Here is a 23,672-nt window from a genome sequence, read left to right on the forward strand (position 1 = left end):
AACAATTACCTAATCAGAAAATTGTGCCTAACATTTTCAACTCTGAATATTACTTTAAAAATTATAAACCATTTAACTGGCCTTCTAGTGGCTAATTCAATAAAATGCCACCAAAAATATAGCTCTCAAAGTTTTGTATCGTAATATTAATTTCTTCTGTATCTATTTATTATTCCATTTTCCCTTCTATTTTCTGTCTGTGCTGCTTTCTTTTTTCCCAAATTGGGGTATTCAGTGGCTTATCTGTCTTATTTTTAATCCAATTGTTTTATTTTTTCAGATTGGCTGTTTTTTTTTCCCCCAAGGTTTTCTTCTTTACTATTTCATTCCTCTTATTTCCTTGTGTTTATTGCCCTATTATTAACTTCTGTGGTTGGCTATCCAATTCATTCATTTCTTTATGTTCTTTTTAATTAAATAAATGCTAACTATTTTAGTGTTCAAAGCTATTTTCCCTGAGCACACCTTTAGCCATATTGCCAAGGTATAGATATAAATACAAACATACATACATGTAAACATATACATATATATCATACATGCCACACACACACCTACCACTTTTATTATTATTTTGCAATAATTTTCTGCAATAACATGTACTCTACAATTTCAATTTCAGGTGTTTTGTTAACCACCCCAATTCCATAGTCAGAAAACAGAGAGAAAACCCATACCTTAAGGGGTTAGGACCTAATATTAGTGAGTGAATGAATGAATGAATGAGAGAGAAAGAGAGAGACAGAGAGAGAGGGAGAAAGAGAGTGTGTGTGTGTGTGTGTGTGTGTGTGTGTGTGTGTGTGTGTGTGTGTGTGTGTGTTTTAGGAGACACTCCATCTGAGGCTATCTCTCAGTGATCCCTATTCTCTCCAGCTTCCTCAGAGGCTCCTGTACTATTTATTTTCTGTTCTGCTACTTCCCTATTGATGGCTGAAGATAATTAGCTCCACATGGCTATGCTACCACATGCCTTCCAACTCCACTTTCCTCTTATCTGTGAAAATCCAAATAGGCACAGTAGTTTTTCCAGCTGCCAGTAACCCCATATTCTTCCACATCTTTCCCACGGGGCAAGAGTGAGTTAACTACCAGGTGCTCTGAAATACTCACAGTTTGCAGAATATACTCGTAAAAGCTGAAGACAAGGCAAAACCAAGCGATGATTTTGCAAATTCTGTTTGACCAAATTCAGGGTTATAGTCAGAGTTCCATTAATTCTAGCTTTCACTCCAAATTTTTTGTCTGTTCAAAAAAAGTAAACAATTTATTCATATGTAACTTTGAATGAAATGAAGATGTCATAAAGCAATGAGATTCTAAAAACATATAATGAATTCATATTATCAAATGTAAAGCTGGCCTCAAACACATAAAATTACAATCATTTTCTTGTATGATTTTAAAAATATTCCTTGTACCTTTGAAACATGGCTTGAAAGGAAGTACTATGCAGCAGGTGAAAGGATAGGGCAAGGGGAGAGAAGATGGAGCAGCCCTACAGTTAAGACTGTCATTAAAGGAAGAACTTAACGAATCCACTACACATAGAAGTCTGTCCAGTCCCACACATTCGAAAAAACACCAGCACATGGTGAAAGAGAATTGTAAAAAATCTGTTTCCACAACCAATATTATTTATTTAATATTATCGGAATTCTTTTCAGACTTAAATTAATGAAAAATGAACAGTTTCTATAGCAAATAATCTAGTAAACATTATCAAGTAAATTTCTAAAGTGGTCTAATTCTTTTTTAAATATTTTTATTTTTCAATTACAGTTGACATTCAATATTATGTTAGTTTCAGGTGTACACCATAGTGGTTATTTATATAACTTATGAAGTTAACAGAATCTAATTTTTAACAGAAAAGGAAGAGAAGAAAAGAAGATCTTCATTTTTCTTTTCAAAGAGTTTATAACAGTAAATACAATCTGGATAACAAGAATTTAAGAATGCTGATTTTAAACAAACAAACAAACAAAAAAAGCAAGCAGAACCAGCAAGCAGAGTTATTTCATTAACGACAGGGATCTTAAGTCAAAAAGGAAAAATTAAATTACTCTCATCTCACAAGAAAAAAAAAAAGATAGAAAATCACCCAAGAAATTACTGCATAATGTCCTTGAATGACAAAAATGAAAAACTAGGAAAATAATAAAGGAAATAGCACAAATTTAAAAATATAAAAGAAAATTCAAAAAATGAACTACAATTTAAAACATAAATACAAATATAAATTAAATACATCAATATCTTAATTTCATGTAAGAAGATAATCTGGTTCTAAGTAGAAGAAGCATAATATAACAATATTCATCACTAAATAAGATCATCTCATTTTATTTTTCATTTTCAGCAAAAATCTCAAAGGGAGCCCTTAAATCTCAAATATAAGAATTAAAGAAAAATAAAAGACCGCTAACAATATATTTCTTAAATAAACTGAATATATATTTAAGTCTTAAGGCTCCTACGATATCTGGAAAATTTAAGTTATTACTTCTCAGCCTTTGGCTAAGATCAAGTGTGGAAAATGAAAGTTATCTCAGGATGCTTTCTTTACAATACTTGTTAAAAGTAATATTTAAATATTTATACAATACATAAAGACATGGATGAACTATAAATACATAAACTGTATATACATAAATACACACTTTTTAGGAAAAGCATTTTAACCAAATACTTCAAATCTTAAAACCCACGTGTATGATGCAAGGCAATGGTGGAACTCTTAAAAATCACTATTCAAAGAGTTTAGGGAACCATTTTAATCTTTGTGCAGATAGACAACTATAAACTGAACTCAGGTTATATTCAAAGGATATAACCTAACGTAATCTAACTTAAATTAACTTCCTCCTTTGGTTTCATAATGTTTTCTCAATTTGTATTTTTAAATATTTTGCATGTCTTACTTTACAATAATCAGTCTTACAATTTTTTTGTATCTCTTTTGGTCTTAAATAGATTGTGAATTTTTTGGGTATTGAGATGATGCAATGCAAATATGACTATTAATAAAAAGCAGACACATTTTACCTCCAGGCTCCTCAAAGCACTCCCATCCATATACCCTTCTTCTAGCCTCAACAATACCCATGTTATATGTATCCTTTACACATATATACACGCAGGTGCATGCACACACACAAAGACACACTTAGGATTTTGATACATTTTTCTTCCTTTTTCCACAATATGCAATGGAATTCCTCATGAATTTAGGGTCCTCAATTCTTGAAGGTCAGTAATTGACTGTAAAAAGCATAATAAAACTAAGACCAAGAAAAAGCAGTAGCATTTTAGATTTTAAAAATTTACCAGTTTCAAGGCACACAAAATCCATGTTACAAAAATAGTTTCAGATTTGATAATCATACAAGGAGACTCCTTACCTTTCGGTCCAATCTTTGCAAGAATAGAATGAATCTGCACCATTAATTCCTCATTCGGGGGAGATTCCTTGCTGGCATTCATAAGTAACTGTAATAATATTTGTGAACCACCTTTGGCGACTAAGAAACTCGCTCTTCGACCACCACCTAAAAAGAATTTTTCAAAATTTGTCTAAACAGCAAATTCTCCCGTAACATAGTATATATCACAACTTGTTAGCATTCAAGAAATATTTAAAGTGATGACTTCTGAAAAAAATGAACACCATCAAAATCAAAATTTTTGTTTCATTTATTTTAATTAGAAAACAGTAGAGAATAAATACAAGTGATGCCAAAAAATTCTGTATTCAAGGCTCCTGAAACACATGGGCTTCAGGGGTAGTTTGAGTGTTAGTGGAAGATACCAATGACAAAGCAACAACAAAAGAGTATGGCATATCAGTTTCCAAATTCCAATATTCAGAATAGCCTCTACACGAATATCAGCAAATTCTAATAAAGTACACATGACACATTGTTGATCACTGTTTACAAACAGAAATTAGACCAAAGGAAACAAAAACTTACCAGCTGACACCAGCTCAACAAGAATGCTTAAGATATTAAGTGTAGTTTGAAGATCTTTCGTGTTCTGAAATAAAGTTTATTTGCTTTATTAAACCATTGTAAATCTGTGATTCTCAAACTTTTTCTGTTCCTGTTGGGAACTACCTATCTTTTAGAGATGACATTTCCAATTTCTCTAAGAACAAATGTATTCAGGTTTCCAGTATTCTCACTTATCATTTCAGTCTCTTCTTCTTGCCCTTAAGAATTGTTGCAAATAATCTGAGCTATTACTTTCTTAGTATCAACATTATTACAAGAGGATATAATATGTCATTTGAATTTATCACTTTCTACCAAAATAAATGAATCAAAATGTAAATGGCACTACAATGTATACGTGATGACTATCCAGTCTCCTAGCTCCCCTCTCAGAAGATAACTACATTACCTTATGTATCCAGCCAGATAATGTGCATACATTAAAAAAAAAAAAAAAATCCAGGCAAATATATATGTATATACAAATTTACTTCTCCAAGTGATATTGCCCTACAAATACTGTTTTGTATATTGATATTTTTACATATCAATAAATAGTTTCTTCATTCTTTTTAAGAGCTACAAGATATATTTCCACTATATGGCTTAGCCAATGATTATGTAACCAGTCACCTATCAATGAGATTTTTAAAAATCTTTTGTTATTAAAAAATTGCAACAAAAGACTAAGTACATATATTTACATGGAATCAATTACATCTGTATGTGGGATGAATTCCTGGAATTTCTGAGTAAAAGAATATGAGCACGTATTTTGATGGTTATTACTAAATTGCTCTTCATGGGGTAATTCACACTCGAACCGGCAATGTATTAGAATAACTATTTCCCAAAGTCTGGACAACCAATCTAATAAATATTTAAACACTGTATTTGGTTATAGTTCTTACTAAAAGTGATACTTGCATCGCCTATTCAAGGAACTGCCTCACCCTCAGAGTAGAGGATTTTACAATGTTTACAGAAGAATTTCAGAATTGGTATGTATTGGTAACTGGCATGAGACTCTTATTCTTCCCTTTCCCAAAAGGAAATGAGTTGCCTCTGTTTCACCACTTTAGCTCACAGATTGATGAAACCAAAAAGCCCCATCCAGACCAGGTAGAGACTGTGCATTAACCAGAGACCCTTGTCTTAGCATTGGAGGGATTAACTGGACCACTGACTCTTTGGAAAGGAATTTGGAAGAATGAGAGGAACAGATATTTGTCAAAGAGAAGAATGGATGTGGCAGCAATACTGCTCTGTGTTCAGCAAACTGATTCATATTCTTCCTGGGTACACAGCCAAACCACATTTTCTAACCCTTTTGTAATTACGTTTTGTGCCATGTGACTGAGCTCAGGCTGTTGAAACCTGAATGGAAGTTGCACTGTTATCTCTAGGCCTTACCCAGACAAGTCTCCCATATGTAATTCACCACCTCCCACCCCTGCTGACCTCAATAAATTGTGACATGAGTAAAGAGGGAGAAAAAAAACCCAACAATGTTCAATCTCAAGTACAATTTGTTTCTTTCTCTGGGAACTGTGTGTTCATAACCTTTATATGTCATTCTATGGGGTTGATTTTTTTACCTTACTAATTTGTGGAAGTTCTTTATATGTTAAAGAAATTGTATGAGTTGAAATGTTTTTTCCTCAATTTGCCAAGTGTGTATGGTGTTTTTTCCATACACTTTTGTAAATGTAGTTGAACTGATCAATTTTGCCCAACTCCTGTGTTTTTTCACACTTAGAAAAGTCTTTCCTGTTGTCAGATTATTTGAAAATTCCTCTCATTACTTCTTCTAGTTATTATGATTTTATTTTCCATGCTTAAATATTTGCTTGATATGGATTTTATTTTGGCGTGTGAAGTAAGGAGCAATTTAGAATAAAATAACAGCTTAATGTCAGTTTTGACAGGAAGTAATTCCTATCCAAAAAGCATGAACTAACACTCTGTTCTTTTTTTTCCAGCTCTATAGAGATAAAAGTTGACATACAAGACTATGTAAATTTAAGGTGTACAATGGTACTTTCTCCTTGTTCTTCACACTGCACTGAGTAAAATAAAAAATCCTGATTCTGATATATTCTGCTGATCTATCTGTATATATAGTAAACTAAATCACAAATATATATCAGCTAATATAATACAATAAATGAGAATTTCTGATATCAATCATTTATTTTAAACTAAAGATTTATTTCCTAAGCAAATGCTTTCTTCTCTATTACCAATCAGAATGGCATGTTAAGATTTAAAATGTGGCTATCATTATAATCATAGAGAAGCATACTTAGAGGTTTACCTAATATATATTAGAATGTTCATACCACTATTCCAAATGTTAATTTAAACATAGAACAAACCCATTCACTGGCTTTACATCTAGGATAAAAATTTCATATTTCATATACTTTTTTTTCCTCCACTGACGTTTGGCATTAACAGATACACAATAAAGTTTGCCAGTGACTCACCTCTAATGTTGACAGCAGGACTTCCATTCCTGTAGAACCTTTGGCTGTCATTTCTCTCCTTGTTTTTTCTGAAAGTAGAAAAAAAATCTCTTCTAAAACATGAAAGAAAAAATTACATATAGCTTTATTATACACCTAACATAAAATCAACATGTCTCCACTGGTCTAGTAAACACTTTATATTGGTTCTTAGAGGTTTCTCCCTCTGATGTTGCTAATGCTACTCTCCGGGGGCTTCCGGATATCAGTTCAAGGGACCTCCCTTGCACTTCATCCCAGTTCCTATCATGGACTCGGTGAATCCCTGTTGGTCCACCTAAAATCTTAAAATCATTAACATAGTTCAAGTACTAGAACTGGAAGTGAGGTAGGAATGGTAATGGCAAAGCTCTTTATCATCTTTATGAGAAGACCTAGAAAACATTTCATCGAAATTGATAAAAAGAGAAACCTTGTTCCACTTTTAAATGTTTTTATCGAATTAATACTTTTAAAAAAATTCTGACTCACACAAAAACAAATAAAACTAAGGAAGAAAAAAAAGTATAAATTACGTCTATTAAAGGTTTCTAGAGCTTCTCCACAATTCTCCTTTGATTACTAAGAGAAGAAAGGGGAGCATTTGAGATCTTGCTCCCCATTACGTCGTCAGTTTTGGCTCAAATAAACTCATCAAAATTCGCTACAGGTTTGGACATTTCTTACATTGGCATTTGCATGATGTAGTTAGCAAGATTCTGAAGAAGTCCACCCTTCACCTTTCAATCCCAGACCCGGTACTAGATACAAGCAAGCAAGGAAGGGCCCATTGCATCCCACTGGCTCGCACTTTGCATCAGGTGAACTTGGGTGAGTCTTCTTTCAGAATTCCAGGCCTCCTTGCTGTAAGTAGTAGGCCATGACTTTATTTGACCTGTTCTTAGAAAATCCTCAAAGTGAATAAGGGTTGAGACAACCTAGAAAAAAAATAATGGGCTGCTGCTCTTAATTCTGGCTTTTGATTACTTACTGAAAGTCTGAACAAAATTGTTGCTGCTGAAATGATAGACTGAACCCTCTCGAGCTCTGAAAGAGAAAGGACTCTTGCCTCCCCACTCCAAATAGCCAATGAGATGATGATAGCTATTGCAGAGTCCCAAATCCAGACTGGCAGACGTAGGTGCCACAAAGCATCCAGTACAGTAAAGCAGCCAATCCCAGAGAAGCTGGTGGGAGCCCAGGGAAGGGGATGTGGGGTAAATAGAGAAGGTAGTGCACCCTGGAACGAGTTCACCCCAAGAGAGAGGGGGCCCAAGTCTTGGAAAGTGTTGTAGTTCTGGCGGCATGCAGGAAGCTCTCATTGGCCCTTGCTCAGGTATTCTTCGGTGACTAAGAATCTTTGTGAGGTTGCCTGAGGAAAAATTTCCTCTAGGGCATGAAATAGTCCTATAAGGATATTCACCGCCTTTGGCTTGTATGGACATGTGCACGTAAGGGCTGGTTTTCCCTAAAAGTTTATTCAGACTCTACAGATCTCAAAATTAACATGGGAAATCATGCCTTCAAGGCCAACAAGTATCAGGACAGTCAATTTCCCATTAATACTAAAATGGCCAAGATAAGGATCCTTTGATACTTCTAAATTAATCTTTTGCATGCACAAGAAAAGGTCAGCTATAAAATTAGGTAGAACGAATGAAAAGCATATATTTAATTGGTCTCTCAATCTTTCAAAAAAGAAGATTTAGATAAACAGATCAATCTATGATGTCACTTGATGTCAACTCAATTCCTTGAGGTATTTTAATAGCTGTCCTTATTTTAAAAGTAGAAAGGTCATTTGGAATTGACTTGTCAAGGACAGATAAAAATTGTAAATGCCTCAGAAACAAAATTTGGATCCAGGAGTTCTATAAGGTCTCTGGGTCTGTATATGTGTCTCTATATATGAAACTAATTCAAATGCTTTTGAAGTCCACATAATCTAAGATTAATCTTTAGTAAATAAAAGCTAGCTTAAGTTTGCTGGTCTAAGTAAAACAGACATTATTTTACTTAGGTTTTATAAAAATGAGCCTATGTTAATAACTGACTTTGATGTCTATGAAATGTTTCTAGAGATTATAAAATGTCTTCATAAATCTGCCAAGCTAAAGAATGCCAACTGCTTACTTCTTAGTTTTCATTAGAAATTGAGATTTTAAGGGTTAAAATCTCAATATATGTAGAAATAACTTTGTGGTGTTCCAAAAGGGTCCCTGAAACACTTTAAAAGATCTGTCTTTTATGTTAAACTGCACAGGAAAATCATAATTAAGAAAACAAACAATCGAGGCCATGGGAAATCCAAGATGGCCACTTGATTCTTCCCTGCTCCCTGGCTCTCCATTTTTCAGTTTCTGTGTTCCTTCATACATCATAGGACATTTAGCTGGCCTTAAGTCAGACGAAAAACTTGTGAGCTGACATTTTTGAAAGGAGACACCTTACACTATTGCCAAGGTTTGATAAAGGTATTTCGAGAAAATACAGAAAAATGAGACAGTAAAACTTGGATCAGAAAGTTCACATGATATAAATGATCTAGAGTGTTTTTCCACAATTAAGGTCATAAGCCCTGACTGCCTACCATTTACCTGCCCTTCCCTTTTTGGGAAAATTCGGTCTCAACTCACATCCCATGGTTACAGTATTGCCCCATCCACAGTGATCCACCATTTCAACAAGACAATGTAGATACTGAGACTTCCTGAGAATGAGCCTTCCTACCGCTGTCAGACCACACTATCCAAACAAAAGGCTGGTCATCAATGCATCTTTTGGATTGATTTATGACCAAAAGGGGATACTGTGGACAAAAAAGGAGTGCTGTAATAAATCATAAATTGCTAACTGGGCAGGTCATGATGGACAGTCATGCCCCAGGTATATAATTTTATTTGTAAAACCAGATTCCTCTGTTTTAAAAGGTATGATTCTTCTGCCAACCCAACCTATCCATCATTTTTCTCCTTCTGAGCTCCTCACCTGCAAAATAAATAAAATATTGTTTAGGTATCCCTAATGCATCCTATTTTAAATAAGGCCACTGATTTAATATTAAAACCAAATTATTTTTCAGTATTAACATCATACATAATATTCCAAAGATTAAGATCCCCACTACCAATAAACCATTACATTTTCACCTTCAGGGAAAGAGACCACCCTCCCCACCTTCGCCCACCAAAAAAATCCTCTTCTCCTTTGAAGACAGTACAATGCAACCTCTAACTTCCCTGGTCATAACATCCACCACCATCTAGTTTATTCCTCACACTAAATGAAAACTCGATGCTACACAGTTTTCTACTCTACTCTAAATTCTACCATGATCTTGACTTCAGTATCACTGTGTATGATTCATTCAAATACCTAGTTCCATAAGTTATCCATCTTATGACAACAAAATCCTTCCTTCCATGGTCCAATTTACCAACCCTCTCAAATTGCTCTATCTCTGATATCTTGAACTTCCAATCTCCCACTTTCAGACCATAGTCTCCTAACATTCCTATTCCTCTTTTCTTTCTAAGGTTTATGTAAAACTCACTGTTACTTTTATTGAAACTTCCAATTCATAAACAGTAGTGCTGTTTTACCATAAAATCAGTGCGTACCTCGCTTGGATTCCAAGCCCCATGCTTTAACCTTCCCCCACAAATCCTTATACAGAGGTGAACGCTAACATGTGCATTCTCTACTCCTAAATCACAGTAAATATAATGCCGCAATAATTTCTTCTTCTAATTTCATACTGTTAGTACCAAAAAAATTCACCATTTCCATGTCATTTGAGAACACAAAACTTTTTTTCACTTATCTCAACTCACAACCAACACCATGTTCCCTACAAATAAATAGCCTATAGTTATTCTAAAATTTGTATCAGTCCTCAATCCCTAACCCTCTGTTCCCCACTCTCAGCATCTACACTTTCCTCAACGAACTGAGGCAAAGTGATCAGCTACCACAGATGAAATCCTACAAATGATGACAAAACTCCATATCTTCATATATCCAATCCTTAATAATCCTGCTTTTCTTTCTCCAGTCTGGGGGAGAGGAGATGGAAGTGTCCCTTCCACTATGTTCTAAATCCCATTCTTCCTACTACTCATGAATCTATACACTGTTTTTTATTTTTCCACATACTTAACAGTCCTTATCTTATCTTGCCTCCCCTTTTATTTCTTTCTCAATGAAGCTCCCCAAACAAATAGTCTCACCTCCTATTATTATTTCATTTTCCACTCCCATTACAACATATGTAATCTTCCTTCCAATCTCACCACTTTAAAGTGTTCTTGTTATGGTCAAATCCAAAAGATCCTTATTTTAACTAACCTCTCTGTTACTTACATTGCTGACTACTGCTTCCCCTCTTGGCTTCTTTTTAATAGCCTTTCCCAGTTCTTATACCATATGTTTTCTTCAACTTTCAATAATCAAAATGGACAAGAATTTTAAAGCAGCTATTATAATTATGATCAATGACATTCAAAAAATAAGCTCATAATGAATAAAAAGATAGGAAACCACAAAATATATAAATTATTTTTTAAAAAAAGACCAAATTCACATTTTAGAATAGAAAAATACAATAAGCAAATTAATTAGATTAACATAATGGCAGAATACAGAGGAAAAAAGCGGAGAACTTGAAGATAGAAAAATAAAAATTATCCAATCTGAATAGTAGAGAGGATTAAGATTGAAAAATATGAGCCTCCAGGACCTCTGAAACAATCTCCAAAAGGCTGATGTATGTATTACAGTCCCAGAAAAAGAAAAGAGAAAATAAGAAAAACATTTGAACAGCCAAAAATTACCCAAATTTGAAACAAAAACATAAATTTACAGATTCAAGAAACAGAAAATTCAAAGCAGGATTAATATTAATAAAACTACACCCAAATCTCTCAAAACCAAACTAAAGAAAAATTCTGAGATCGACCAGAGAAAAATGATACATAACTTTCAGGAAAACAAAGATCCAAAACAGCAGACATCTCCCTTGAAATTATGGAGGCCATAAAATAATGGAAGCACTATTTTAAGTGCATTTTATAGTGCCAAAAGACAAAAACTGTCAACTCACAATTCTCTATCCAGTAAAAATATACTAAGAATTAGGTGGAATAAATCCATTGTCAAATAGAAGAAAAAAGACTTCCACAGCAGATCTGCACTACTAAAAATGCCAAAGGAAATTTTATAAGCAAAAGAGAAATGATACCATATCAAGTTCACATGTTTAGGAAAGAATAAAGAGCTTCAGAAATGATAAGTATCTGAGTAAATATAAAAACTACTTTTTTTCCTCTTAATGTCTTTAAAATACAGACAACTGTCTAAAGCAAAATTGTCTTGTAGGGTTTATAGTGTATATAGATATGATACATATAAAAACTATAGCTAAAGAACAGTAAAAACTATAGCTAAAGAACAGTAAATGGATCTATAAAGTTCCAAGGTTTCTAAATTTTACTTGATGTTACAATATGAATTCTAAGTGTGAAAAATGAATGATGTTTATTATGATCTCCAGAGGAATGACTTTAAAAATGCAAACAGATATCACTAAGAAATAAATAAGTAAATTAAAATGGAATTCTAAAAAATGTTCAAATAATCCAAAAGAAGGCAGGACAAGAAGAAACAAAGAATAAAAACAGAAAATACAAACAGAAAACAAATAATAAAATTGTAGACTTAAGTCCAATCAATATTACATTAAATGTTAACAAATAAATGCTCGAATTAAAAGGCAGACAATGTCAAACTGCTGTCTATAGAAGACATACTTTAGATTCAAAGATACAAATAAGTTGAAAGAAAAAGAATGGGAAGCTATAGCATGCAAACGATGACCATAAGAAAGTGGGAGGGCTGGAAGGAGGGGCTATACTATTATCAGACAAAATATACATCAACACAAAATTACCAGATATAAAGAATATTCCATAATGATAAAAGGTTAAATTCATCAGGACATAGAAACTATAAATGTGAATGCACTTTCTCATTTTCACAGGATCCACTTATAGCCACGTATAAAATGTAGATAGTTTCCAGGACACAAATTTCAGCTTTCTCCTTCTACAATCCTCCCAAAATTTCACTCCACTTCCATTACTTTAAGTACCAAGTTTTTGGCTCTTAAGCCTGCTCTTCATTCAAAACTCTGTACTGAATTTTCCACATTTTTTCCTAACTTCTTTACAAGGCATTAAATTATGTAAGCAATAATTATAACATTGCATTGTTGAGTTTCTAACAATGCAATGGAGTGAAAAAAAAATGATGCTATATTAGAGGAAAGTTTCAATGTTTTACCAGAATTACATTAGTATTAATCTAAAGTTTGCTGTAATAATATGCATATTACAATCCCTACAGGAACCAGTAAGAAAACTAAAACTTAATTAAAAAATCAACAGGTAACACAAAAGAAGGCAGTAAAGGATGAGAGAGGAATGTAAAAGATGAAACATATAGAAAACAAACAACAAAATGGCAGATTAAGTCTAATTATATGAATAAATACATTAACTTGGAGCAATAAACACTCAGATTAGATAAAAAAGCAAGATCCAGCAATATGCTATCTTTGAGAAGCACACTCAAAAATGAAAAACAGAAACAGGTTCAAAGTAGGAATGGGGAAAAAAGTATAATATGTAAAAAATAACCATAAAACAGATGGAGGGGTTGTATTATTATTAGATGAAACATTTTAAATCCAGAAATATTACTGGAGGCCGAGACACTACATAATGATGAAAGAGTCAAATCATCAGGGATTTTTCACATTTATGTTCCTAAGTGCAATGTTAATACTTTTCTCTCTTGTACTCTGTCAAGGTTTTGATACCAATTCAGTAGTACTAGCTTCCTATAATAGAAATATCATTTATTAAACATTTTTAACATTCTTTTAAATATAAATCTCATAATAATCACATGATCTCTCTTATCTCAGAATAATCATATGAGCTCTCTTATCTCTAGTTCAGAAGATGGTGCAGCAAAGTCCTAAAGATTAAAACTTCCCTAAGGTCACCCAGCCACTGAATGACAGAGACTGAATTTCGAAGTGGAGATCATACTAATAACCAATGTTCTATGTTACCTGACATCTTTTTGTCAACATTCTAGAACAAGTAGCACTGGAATTAGTATTGTTTGAAAATTAGAGGTGGGGAAGAATTCATACATAAGTGAAATCATAATCACTTTTTAGAAACAACGCTTTGAAGATCATTTTTTTTCACAGTGATTCCATTTTCTACTTCTTGAGTCTAATTGAGAAAGTTCAATTTCTACAGAAAATCATCCATCAAAAGTTTGAACGTTCTTAACATATACTTTTAAAGAAAAAAGCATTCCTAAAATTAAATTAAAGCTTACCTTGACTTTGAGCCAGATGAAGAATTTTTGATGTAACATGTCTGGCAGTATCTGATTCTGTAGATTCAGTATTGATCTTTTCCAGCTGAGCCAGGAGTCCAACAACCCGAGAATTATTGGTAAGGCTTAAAAGAATGTTACTTTAAATTAGAGACCATCTGACATCGATTGTAAATACATTACTATAAAGATCACTATTAAAAAAACTCTACCCTTCTAAAACCACAAAACATTTATACATATCATAATTCCTATCTTTTATAGTTTAACATTGCTAAAATTCTGATTTAAGTGAGAAACACATCCTACTTCAGAAAACCACAAACATGTATTCGACCCTGTCCAGCAATCTTACATCACAGCCTGGAAGTTCACCTTACCACTCTCCAAGACTTTTTACACTTTCTACGTTCTCCTCAAAAACGTCTAACCATCCCTTCCACCTCACTGTTAGTGTTATACTTTAACTGTTGTAAAATCAAACAAGAATACATTCATCTTCCCACCACCAGATCCTTAAACCATCTGATTCTCTACCCACATTCTTTCTTCCTTGTTCCCATTCATTATGAATTTGGTACTGTTCTAGGTGTTGCCAACAATAAACAAAACAAACAAAAATTCCTGCCTCTCACTGAGTGAACATTCTAATGGTGACAAAGTAAATACGTATGTAGTTATATAGTATTAATGTAGTGATATAGTATTATATAGTATTAATGTAGTGATATAGTATTATATAGTATTATATGGTATTAATGTAGTGATATAGTATTATTAATATAGTTTTAAAGTGCTATGAAAAAAGGCAGGGAGAATAAAAGGTGCAAGGGGGTGGGGTGCAATTTTAGAGTGGTAAGGGAAAACCTCACTGAGAGAGTACCATTTAGGAAAAGGCCTAAAAGAAGTTAGGAGAGTCAGGTGTGCAGATACCTGCAGAAAGAACGGTCTAGTAAGAGTCACAACCACCTAGATACCAAGGCAGGAGCATGAATGCTGTATTCAATTAAAAGTGAGGCAGCTGGTGTGGCTTCAGCAGGCTTAAAGAATAACAGTAAGAGATGAGGTCAGAGTTGAGGGTGGGGCAGGAGAGAGCATGATATTTAGAGCCTTGTAGGCCATTGTAAGAATTTTCGCTTTTACACTAAGTGAAATGGGAATAGTGAACAGCAGAGAGATATGCTCTGATTTGCCTTTAAGAGGCTCTCTTTGGCTGGTGTGTTGAGACTCAAAGAACAATTCCCCACTTGTATACTTGACCCCAGCCCTTCTGTACCCTGAGGTCTCCCCAAAACCTCCTGTGGTCGCTTCTTTCCTCATCATACTCAGAATCAGCACTATCCAAATCAGATAGCTCCCTCTTTCTACAAACACTTCTCTTTGAGCTTCGATGACTCCATACTCTCCTGATTTTCCTTCTATCACATCTTTTAGGGTTCCTCTATTGGCTTTTCCTCTGACACACCTCTAGATAAAGTCCCCCCACCGCTCTATCCCCAGCTCTCTTAGACTTTTCATTCTCTCCACTCTTCTGCCCTGAATGACTTCATCTAATCTCACAGCTGTAATTATAATCTACACGTTGCCTGGCACCTATATTCGACTCTAGCCTTTGTCTCTGATATTTTATCCAACCTAATAAGGCCAACATAAAAAAAAAAAAAAAAAACTTCTGTTTCCTCCTCTCAACCTATTTCTCTTCCAATCTTCACTTTCCCAAACACACATAAAACCATCGGTTGCTCAAGACAAAAATCAAGACCCCCTTTTCCACACATCAACCCAATACCAGCTCCATCTCCAAAACATCTTAAATCCCTCTGCTTCTCTCCATATCTATAATTAATACCTAAGTCCAAGCAATCATCATCTCTCACTAGGAAATTAAAGCCTCCTAACTAATCTTTCATTCTTTCCATCCCATAATCCATTTTCCCATCATCACAGTGAGTTTTTTAACTTTTTAATTATAAAAACTCCCAGGAAGTTGCAAAAATAGTAGAGTGGTCCCTTGAACCTGTCACCTAGTTTCCCCAATCATTACAGTTTACATAACTATAGGACAACAGCAAAGCCAGGAAATTGACATTAGTAAGTGTATAATTCTAAGCCATTTTATCACAATGTGGACTTGTGTAACCACAAATATAATCAAGTTGTTATTCACCTAAAAACTCTTTAATGGTGTCCACCAGACTTTAAGTAAAATCTTACTTTTTTATCACAGCCTAACAGGCCCTAGGTCGTCTAGCCTCCATATATCTTAGACTTTATTTTTCACATTTCCCTCATGCACTGGGATCCAGCTGCACTGGCCTTCTATCAGTTCCTTGGATACAGCAAGTTATTCCCTAACCTCAAGGTCTTTGCTGTCTTCTCAACCTCAAGGACAGTTTCTTCCACATCTTCACCTGGAAGGCTCCTTCTCATTTCAGGTTACAACATAAAGATGTCCCCACTTTTCTACCAGCCCCTCCACTTCCAATACTGAAATGTACTCCATAGATTTTATCACTATTTAAAACAATGTTATAAGATCCATGAAGGTAGAGACCTTGCATACCTTATTCTATATACTCAGTATTTCAGACATTGGCTAGCACAGAATAGGCAATACCAGAGCCCTATTCCGGAATGAATTGAAAAATCTGAAAACATATTGAAAACAGTATACATATTTTTACTTTATATATAATGTTACAATAAAACATTATATAATTTTCTGATTAACAAATGTGCCAAATGGTTTAAATTTAGAGGCACTCACCTGAAAAGATATTTGGAGGTTGAAAAAACATTGAGCATACTATTTGAAAAATGTACCTAATATACCATTTAAAATAAAATAATGCAGTATTTCTCAATAGCCAACATAATACAGAAATGAAAATATATCGATATGTATAAATCTCCAAATGAAAAACCCCCCAAAAAACTAAGAATATATACAGTATATCATTAACAGTTTTAAAACATACACATTGAATACATATATTCTTAGATATTAGATATAATACCTAAGAAAATTTATTTTATATAGAGACATATATGGAAATGAGGAACACCAAATTCAGAATAGTAATTACCTCTAGAGATAAGGGGGAAAATGTTATTAGAAAATAGTACACATTATATTTGTAACTTTTTTATTTCTTGAGTGATTTGTATACAGGTATTCATTATATTATTCTCTATCCTTTTTGGTTTTCAAAATTATTTTATATTTTTTTAAATAAAAAATTCTATAGAGACAAATTATATGCTTGTTTTCATATATTTTCATTTTCTTCCAAAGTTCCAGGGGAAAGAAATCTCTTAAAACTGTTATCGTAAATCTAAATGAGCAAAAATGTCAACATTATGGAAAATTCCAAAGGTGAAAAACAATAACAACAAAAAAACAGAATAATGAACTATCATGTACCCATCACCCAGCTTCAAGAATTATCAATTCACAGATAATTTTATTTCACATATGCCTACTCACAGGCACACACATCTCACTTTTGAAGCATATCTCAGAGAGATAATTTCCTCTGTAAATTCTTTGGCATTTTCTATTTTCTAAAACGGAACACACACACACACACACACACACACACTAGAACTACTATACCAAAACCAATAATAATCCTTTAATATCAAAATCTAGTCATAGTTCAAATTTCCCAAATTCATATTCTCCCTCATTTTCTTTAACAGTTAATTTGTACTAATCAGAAACCAAATGAGGTCTACATATTGCATCTGTCTTCACTGTTTCTTTTTTCCTCGCAATTTATTTGTTAGAAGCTTGGTGGTCCTGCATTCTGGATTTTGCCAATTACACATCCACGGTATCATTAATATGCTTGTCTATCCTCTATATTCTCTGTAAACTGGTAGTTGAATTTAAAGCCTTGCTTTGGTGACATGTGATACTGTAATCGTATATAAAAAAAGCAAAAAGTGTCTGATTATCTTTTTGTAACATAAGCAGTCACTGGTCACCACTACCTAGATCCATTATTCCATTAAGGGTTGAAAAACAGTGATACTCTTATCATTCCATTCCTTCTTCATCTATTAACTAAGATAACTCTATACAGAGAAAAATCTCTTCTTTGATTATCCAAAGGTACAATTCATCAAATAAGAGCTAAATAAATGCTAGATTTTTTTTTTTTTTTAGATTTTTAATTTACCTATATTTACCAATTTTCAGAATGAGTTTATTTCCTAAAGTCTTCCCCAGGTAACCAATGAAGTATTTTGGTTTCGTGTATCAATATGAACTCAAAGATTTAAACACATTTGATACATTTTATCCACTGCAGTTATTAATGCTCAAATGGTCCCATCTTTGATGAATGGGAGCCTCTTGAAGCTGGTACCTGAGTGTTTTTGATACGATCCTAGTCTTTGATAGAGAGCTTCCTGGCTTTCTGGTATATAACAAGACTATTATCGACCAGCAGTCCTCAATGTACTTTACAGAACTTTGAGAGTACCGAGGACCCTTTCTGAAAATCTGCAAGGTCGAAAACTATTTTCATTAAATACTAAGACATTATTTGACACTGTATTGACATTTGCACTGATGATCGAAAAGCAATGATGGGCAAAATGCCAGCACCATAGCACAAATCAAGGCTGTCACACCAAACTATACAGTAGTTAACGTGTTCTTCACCACCATACTCAGTTAAAAAACAAAAATGCTAGTTTCACCCAGTATACATCTCTTTAATATTCTTGTGTACATAAACATTTCAATTGCACACTGAAATATTATGTTTACCTTGGGGGAAAATACTGTGTAACTGTTTAAACTGTAAGCTGAACTAGCCACTTTTTTCACAGAATATCATTTTTACTTTAAAAAACGACTGACGAATAATGATCATTCAGACTGGAGTATTTTGACATTCATTTTTCGGAAATAATAAAAAACAAAAAACAAAGTGAATCTATCATTTCAAGAAAACATCTGATCAATTTGTTGCCAATGATAAAATTTGAGCTTTCGAGCAAAAAACAGAATTTTAAATGTGGATCTACCATCATGACCTTGACAACTCCCTCCTAACTAAAGAATTTCCTGACAAAAATCAAGAGTGATATTAATAAATGTAATTGTTAATGCTGTGTAATAAAATGTGTCAATATTTACAAAACCTGCATAACTCATGGAATCAGTATTTCCCCAATGACCAACTTTTGGTGTTACAAATCATATATGAGTTAAAGAACCATTCAAAGTGCACATGAAACCAATGGATTGTAATGTAACAGAATAAAAAGTTGACTAACGTGGTTTCAGATCCCATACTGGAACTAACCTGTCAAAAACAACCACTTACCAAGTTTTAGTATAATATCAAAGAATATTCATTTCAATTTAAATTTCACATGATATGGCTTTATTTCCAAAGTACATTATTATCATTCAGATAGGTTTATTCTTCATTTATAACTATTACTCTTGTTTTAATCACCTTTTTACTATTTCTCTCCAAATACTGAACACACAACTTTATTTTCCTCTATCATAAATCAAAGGACAATTATTCACAATTATCTGAAAAGGCCTTTTTTCAAGTACTCCCTCTTTTTCCAATTACATATCTATGTGCACCCAGATTGTCTTCATATCCTATAATAAGAACACCACACACACAAAATACATGTATATAATATACACACTGATACATATATCATGACAGATTGAACTCAGAAACAGAAGAGATTGTCTTCCATTAAGTAAAACATTAAAGACATTTGTAAAAATGTAACATAATAATGCCACTCATCACTATTTTCTGAAACTATAGTTATTTTAATACAAAATATTACTTTATGCATGTATTATTTCTAAACATTTTTTTAATTTCTCACTTTTAATTTATAATATGTTAGATATCAAGAGATAAAATAACCCACACTGACAAAAACTTCTTGGAGTCTTCATTAATTTAAGAGCACAAAATAATTCTGAGCTAAACCTATTCCTAGGCTTATCTTGCACATTTTGTACTCCTGATCTGGAATTGACCGTTTCTCCAAAGAGCCCTAGTTTTTAGTTTGCATACTAGAGGAAACACATCATTAAAAACAGTTCCATAATCCAGATTTAACAGAAATTTGCATTATAGGAATCAAAATTCTGAAATTTAATAATTGAGTTGTTTTTAATTTTATCCAATTATTTTCCTCTTGAAGATCACGTTATAGTATTTTTTAGTAGCTAATAAAGCATCTATATTGAAAAATTCAAAAACATACAAATCACACATTTTTGTATAACACATTTTCTACTCCATTCCAAATTAAGAGTTTGTTTTGTCAGTAACTCTTAAAATTTTTAAAGTATAGCACTATCAAAAATAAGACTTTCTTCTAAGTGATTCCTTCTGAGAATCGTGCTCTATCAAATGACATATGGATAGATGAATTTTTTGAAGGAAGGCAAATAAATGGAAATTCAGAAGACAGGCAAGTCAATTTCCCTATTTATACTTTTTTCATCTACAGAATAAAAACTGAACAAAATATTCTAAGCCACCCTTGAGTCAGCTCTAAGAATTTAAGGCTGTTGACAATAATCTTGAGAAAATCACAGAGTGAACACCAGAGGGCAGCTCTACCTTCTGAATAATTTTTAGACTTTAGAAAATCTGAGGGTAAGGGCAAAAAAAAAGAAAAAGCTATATAGCTATTCAGTGAACAATTTGAGACACGTTGAGAAGCAGAAAATTTTTAAATACAGAAATGTATCTTCCCTGCCTTATTTTATTTGTTTTGGAGGAATCAAAATAAGGCTAAAACCAACCTTCAAAGGTCCTATTTATAACTGCTAATATTTTATACTAAGAAAAATCGTGGAATTAAAAATATGACCAATGTGAAATACATGCTAATAAGTTAACTGTCAAATGTATATTTTAAAGACATTATCACTCAAATATTTGTTTCACTGTAGTGGTCTCTTACAGCTTTTGAGTCTTTGAGTTTACACTCAGTCTTTGAGCTATTTTCCTAAAAATATAATTTTTTTTAGATATTACAAAAGTTCCAATGGTATACAGATATTACCTTTGCAATAAATAATTTCCTAAGCAATGCAAGACTTATAGAACCTATCTTCATATTATAAATAAATTTTATTGCCTCTTTCACCTTAAAATGTAAATCATATGCAGAAAGTAAAGATGTCCTCATAGAGTAAAAACATCTGACAGCAAAAAAATCCATAAAAATATACTAGTTTTAGACTTAAACAGGACTCATAGAAATTAAGATTTAATTTCAAGCAATATAGTTTTATTTCTAAAATGCACATTATCTTTCAGAAATGTTTACTTCTCATTTATAACTTTTATCTTTATTTATTTTTATTACTTTTGCTTTAATCACATTTTTACTGTTTCTCTCTAAATGCTGAACACATAATTTTATTTTTCACCATCATAAATCAAAGGACATGAAAAACAGAAATTCCATTATCATTCTTTTATAAAACTCGTGCATTTAATACACCTAACCTACCAAACATCATAGCTTAGCCTAGCCTACCTTAAATGTGCTCAAAACACTTACATTAGCCTACAGTTAGGCAAAAATCATCTCACTGCTGCTGCCCGGCATCACGAGACAGTATTGTACCATGTATCACCAGCCAGGAGTACAAGAAAGATCAAAATTCAAAGTACAGTTTCTACAGAAAATGTATTGCTTTCCATCATTGTAAAATTGAAAAATTGTAGGTCAAACCATGGTTAAGTCAGGGACCATCTGTGCTTTTTCCCCTCCTTATATCCCTGGAAGATACTTTTGTGACTTCTCAAAAGTGGCCAGATAATAAATGAATGAGCACAGCTCTATTCCAATAAAGTTTATTTATGTACAATGAAATTTGAATTTCACATAATATTCATGTGTCGTATAATATTATTCTTTTTCTTTTTTCCCAACTATTTAGAAATGTAAAAACCATTCTTAGCTCACAAGCCACACAAGAATAAGAGGTGGGCCAGACTTGGCCCATAAGGCATAGTTTGCTAACCCTAGCTTTAACTGAAAAGTTAAACGGTGATAAAATAATATAAATACAGTTGACCCCTGGGCAATGCAGGGGGTTAGGAGCACCAACTCCCGCCCCCATGCAACTGAAAATTCAGGTATAACTTTTGATCCCCAAAAACTTAGTTGCCCTTGGTGTCCACAGGGGATTGGCTCCAGGACCCCCTGTGGACACCAAAATCTGTGGATGATTTGTATAAGATGATGTATACCAATGCATACAGTCAGCCTTCAGCATCCACAAAAACACAATTGTGGACTGAAAACAGTACAGGAATTTATTGAAAAAAATCCATATAAAAGTAGACCCACGAGTTCAAACCCATGTTGTTCAAGGGTAAACTGTAAAACATACTATTATTTTAAATATTTTTTAAGTAATGAGTTTCGAATAACTGCTTCATGTATTATTTCTGTAATTTATACATATCTAAATTTAGAATTACAGTACCTTTTCTCTGATACCACTTTTAACTTGCTCATCTTGAGTTACTTCATTTCACCATTGCAGATAATCTAAGAAAAAAAATGTTAACGATATTAAACACACAATTCTGTTTTCTATACATTAGATATCATAAAAGGCATAGAACTGAAAGTTTTTATTATGGGCAACACAAGATAACACTGAAAACCAAAAAAAAAAAAGTTTGAGTTTTATGTGCTTCTGGCAAGTCACTTCAATGTGCAATATTTGACTATTACCTAAAATCAACCAGTAAAAAATATCATCAAAGTCCTGGAGCTACAGAAATGCAAAAACCTAATAACACAATTTATAATCTAGTGCTAAGATTTCTTTTGAGACAGTTCAAATGATCCTTCCTTTTCTAATATTCTGCTTTAAAATACTCAAAGCAATCATACATAGCATACTGTGATAAGTATACTTATTGTCCACCATTCACACAGTAGTCAAACACTGGTAAATATGTACGATTATTTCTTTTTTATTAAAAACAAATTGTTTAGACAGTAAAAAGCTTCTACAGTATCATCCCAGTTAATGTACACAAGGAATATTTTCCTTCAATCTGTATAGGTTTCATCTTTACAAAGTACATACTATACATTTTAAAACCTTAAATTTTGATTCGCAAAATTTTTAAATTTTTCAGAATTATTTTGTAACTGTTCACCCCAAAAAACTCTGGATAGCTTTTAATTTTATATAACAATGCTTACTGAAGCAGAATTTTGTGGCATCACTAAAAAGCAGAAAACTTACTGCCAATGCAACAAATTAATCATATACTCATATAATATTCAGTACTATATTTAAAGGAAAACAAATATTCAAAAGAACAGACATCAAATTGTTTAATGTAATAAATTTAGAAGATATGGGTATTCTGGATGTTCTTCAATAACAAAGAACTTTTACTTCAACAAAAGACATGATTTTTTTTCATTTTTATTATTAACTTAATTATAAAAAAGGAAACATGTATTTAAAATTATGTAAAAAATTACATATTTTATTTTTGCAGTCGATAAGAAACTTAAAAATTGCTATTTTTCTTCTGATTGACTTTTTTTAATGACTACAAAGTCAAAGTAACTTCTTCAATTTTTAAATTAAGAGTCACTATATAACCAAAGGAGGAAAACAATCCTGTATGTTTTCAAAAGTGCTGTTGTTGCCACAAACAGAAGTTACTTCTACTTGAGGAGTGGTACAACTTCCTCTAAACTACAT

At 32.8% G+C, this 23,672-nt stretch overlaps 1 protein-coding gene across 4 annotated transcripts in view; it reads right to left on the reverse strand.

Moving 5' to 3' along the window:
* Positions 1–23,672, reverse strand: part of AGTPBP1 (ATP/GTP binding protein 1) — a 131,091-nt gene that overhangs the window by 92,062 nt on the left and 15,357 nt on the right. For all 4 annotated transcript variants that reach the window (XM_011372065.2, XM_011372066.2, XM_011372067.2 and 1 more), the window contains exons 2-7: positions 22,425–22,489; positions 13,913–14,037; positions 6,482–6,549; positions 3,972–4,035; positions 3,402–3,548; positions 1,111–1,242 (exon numbers count right to left, since the gene is read on the reverse strand). In XM_011372065.2, the coding sequence (XP_011370367.1) occupies positions 1,111–1,242; positions 3,402–3,548; positions 3,972–4,035; positions 6,482–6,549; positions 13,913–14,037; positions 22,425–22,456 (568 nt within the window). In that variant the 5' untranslated portion in view covers positions 22,457–22,489. The remainder of the gene's footprint in view (positions 1–1,110; positions 1,243–3,401; positions 3,549–3,971; positions 4,036–6,481; positions 6,550–13,912; positions 14,038–22,424; positions 22,490–23,672) is intronic.

The sequence above is a fragment of the Pteropus vampyrus genome, unplaced genomic scaffold, assembly GCF_000151845.1.
Source record: "Pteropus vampyrus isolate Shadow unplaced genomic scaffold, Pvam_2.0 Scaffold199, whole genome shotgun sequence".
NCBI classification, from domain to species: Eukaryota; Metazoa; Chordata; class Mammalia; order Chiroptera; family Pteropodidae; genus Pteropus; species Pteropus vampyrus.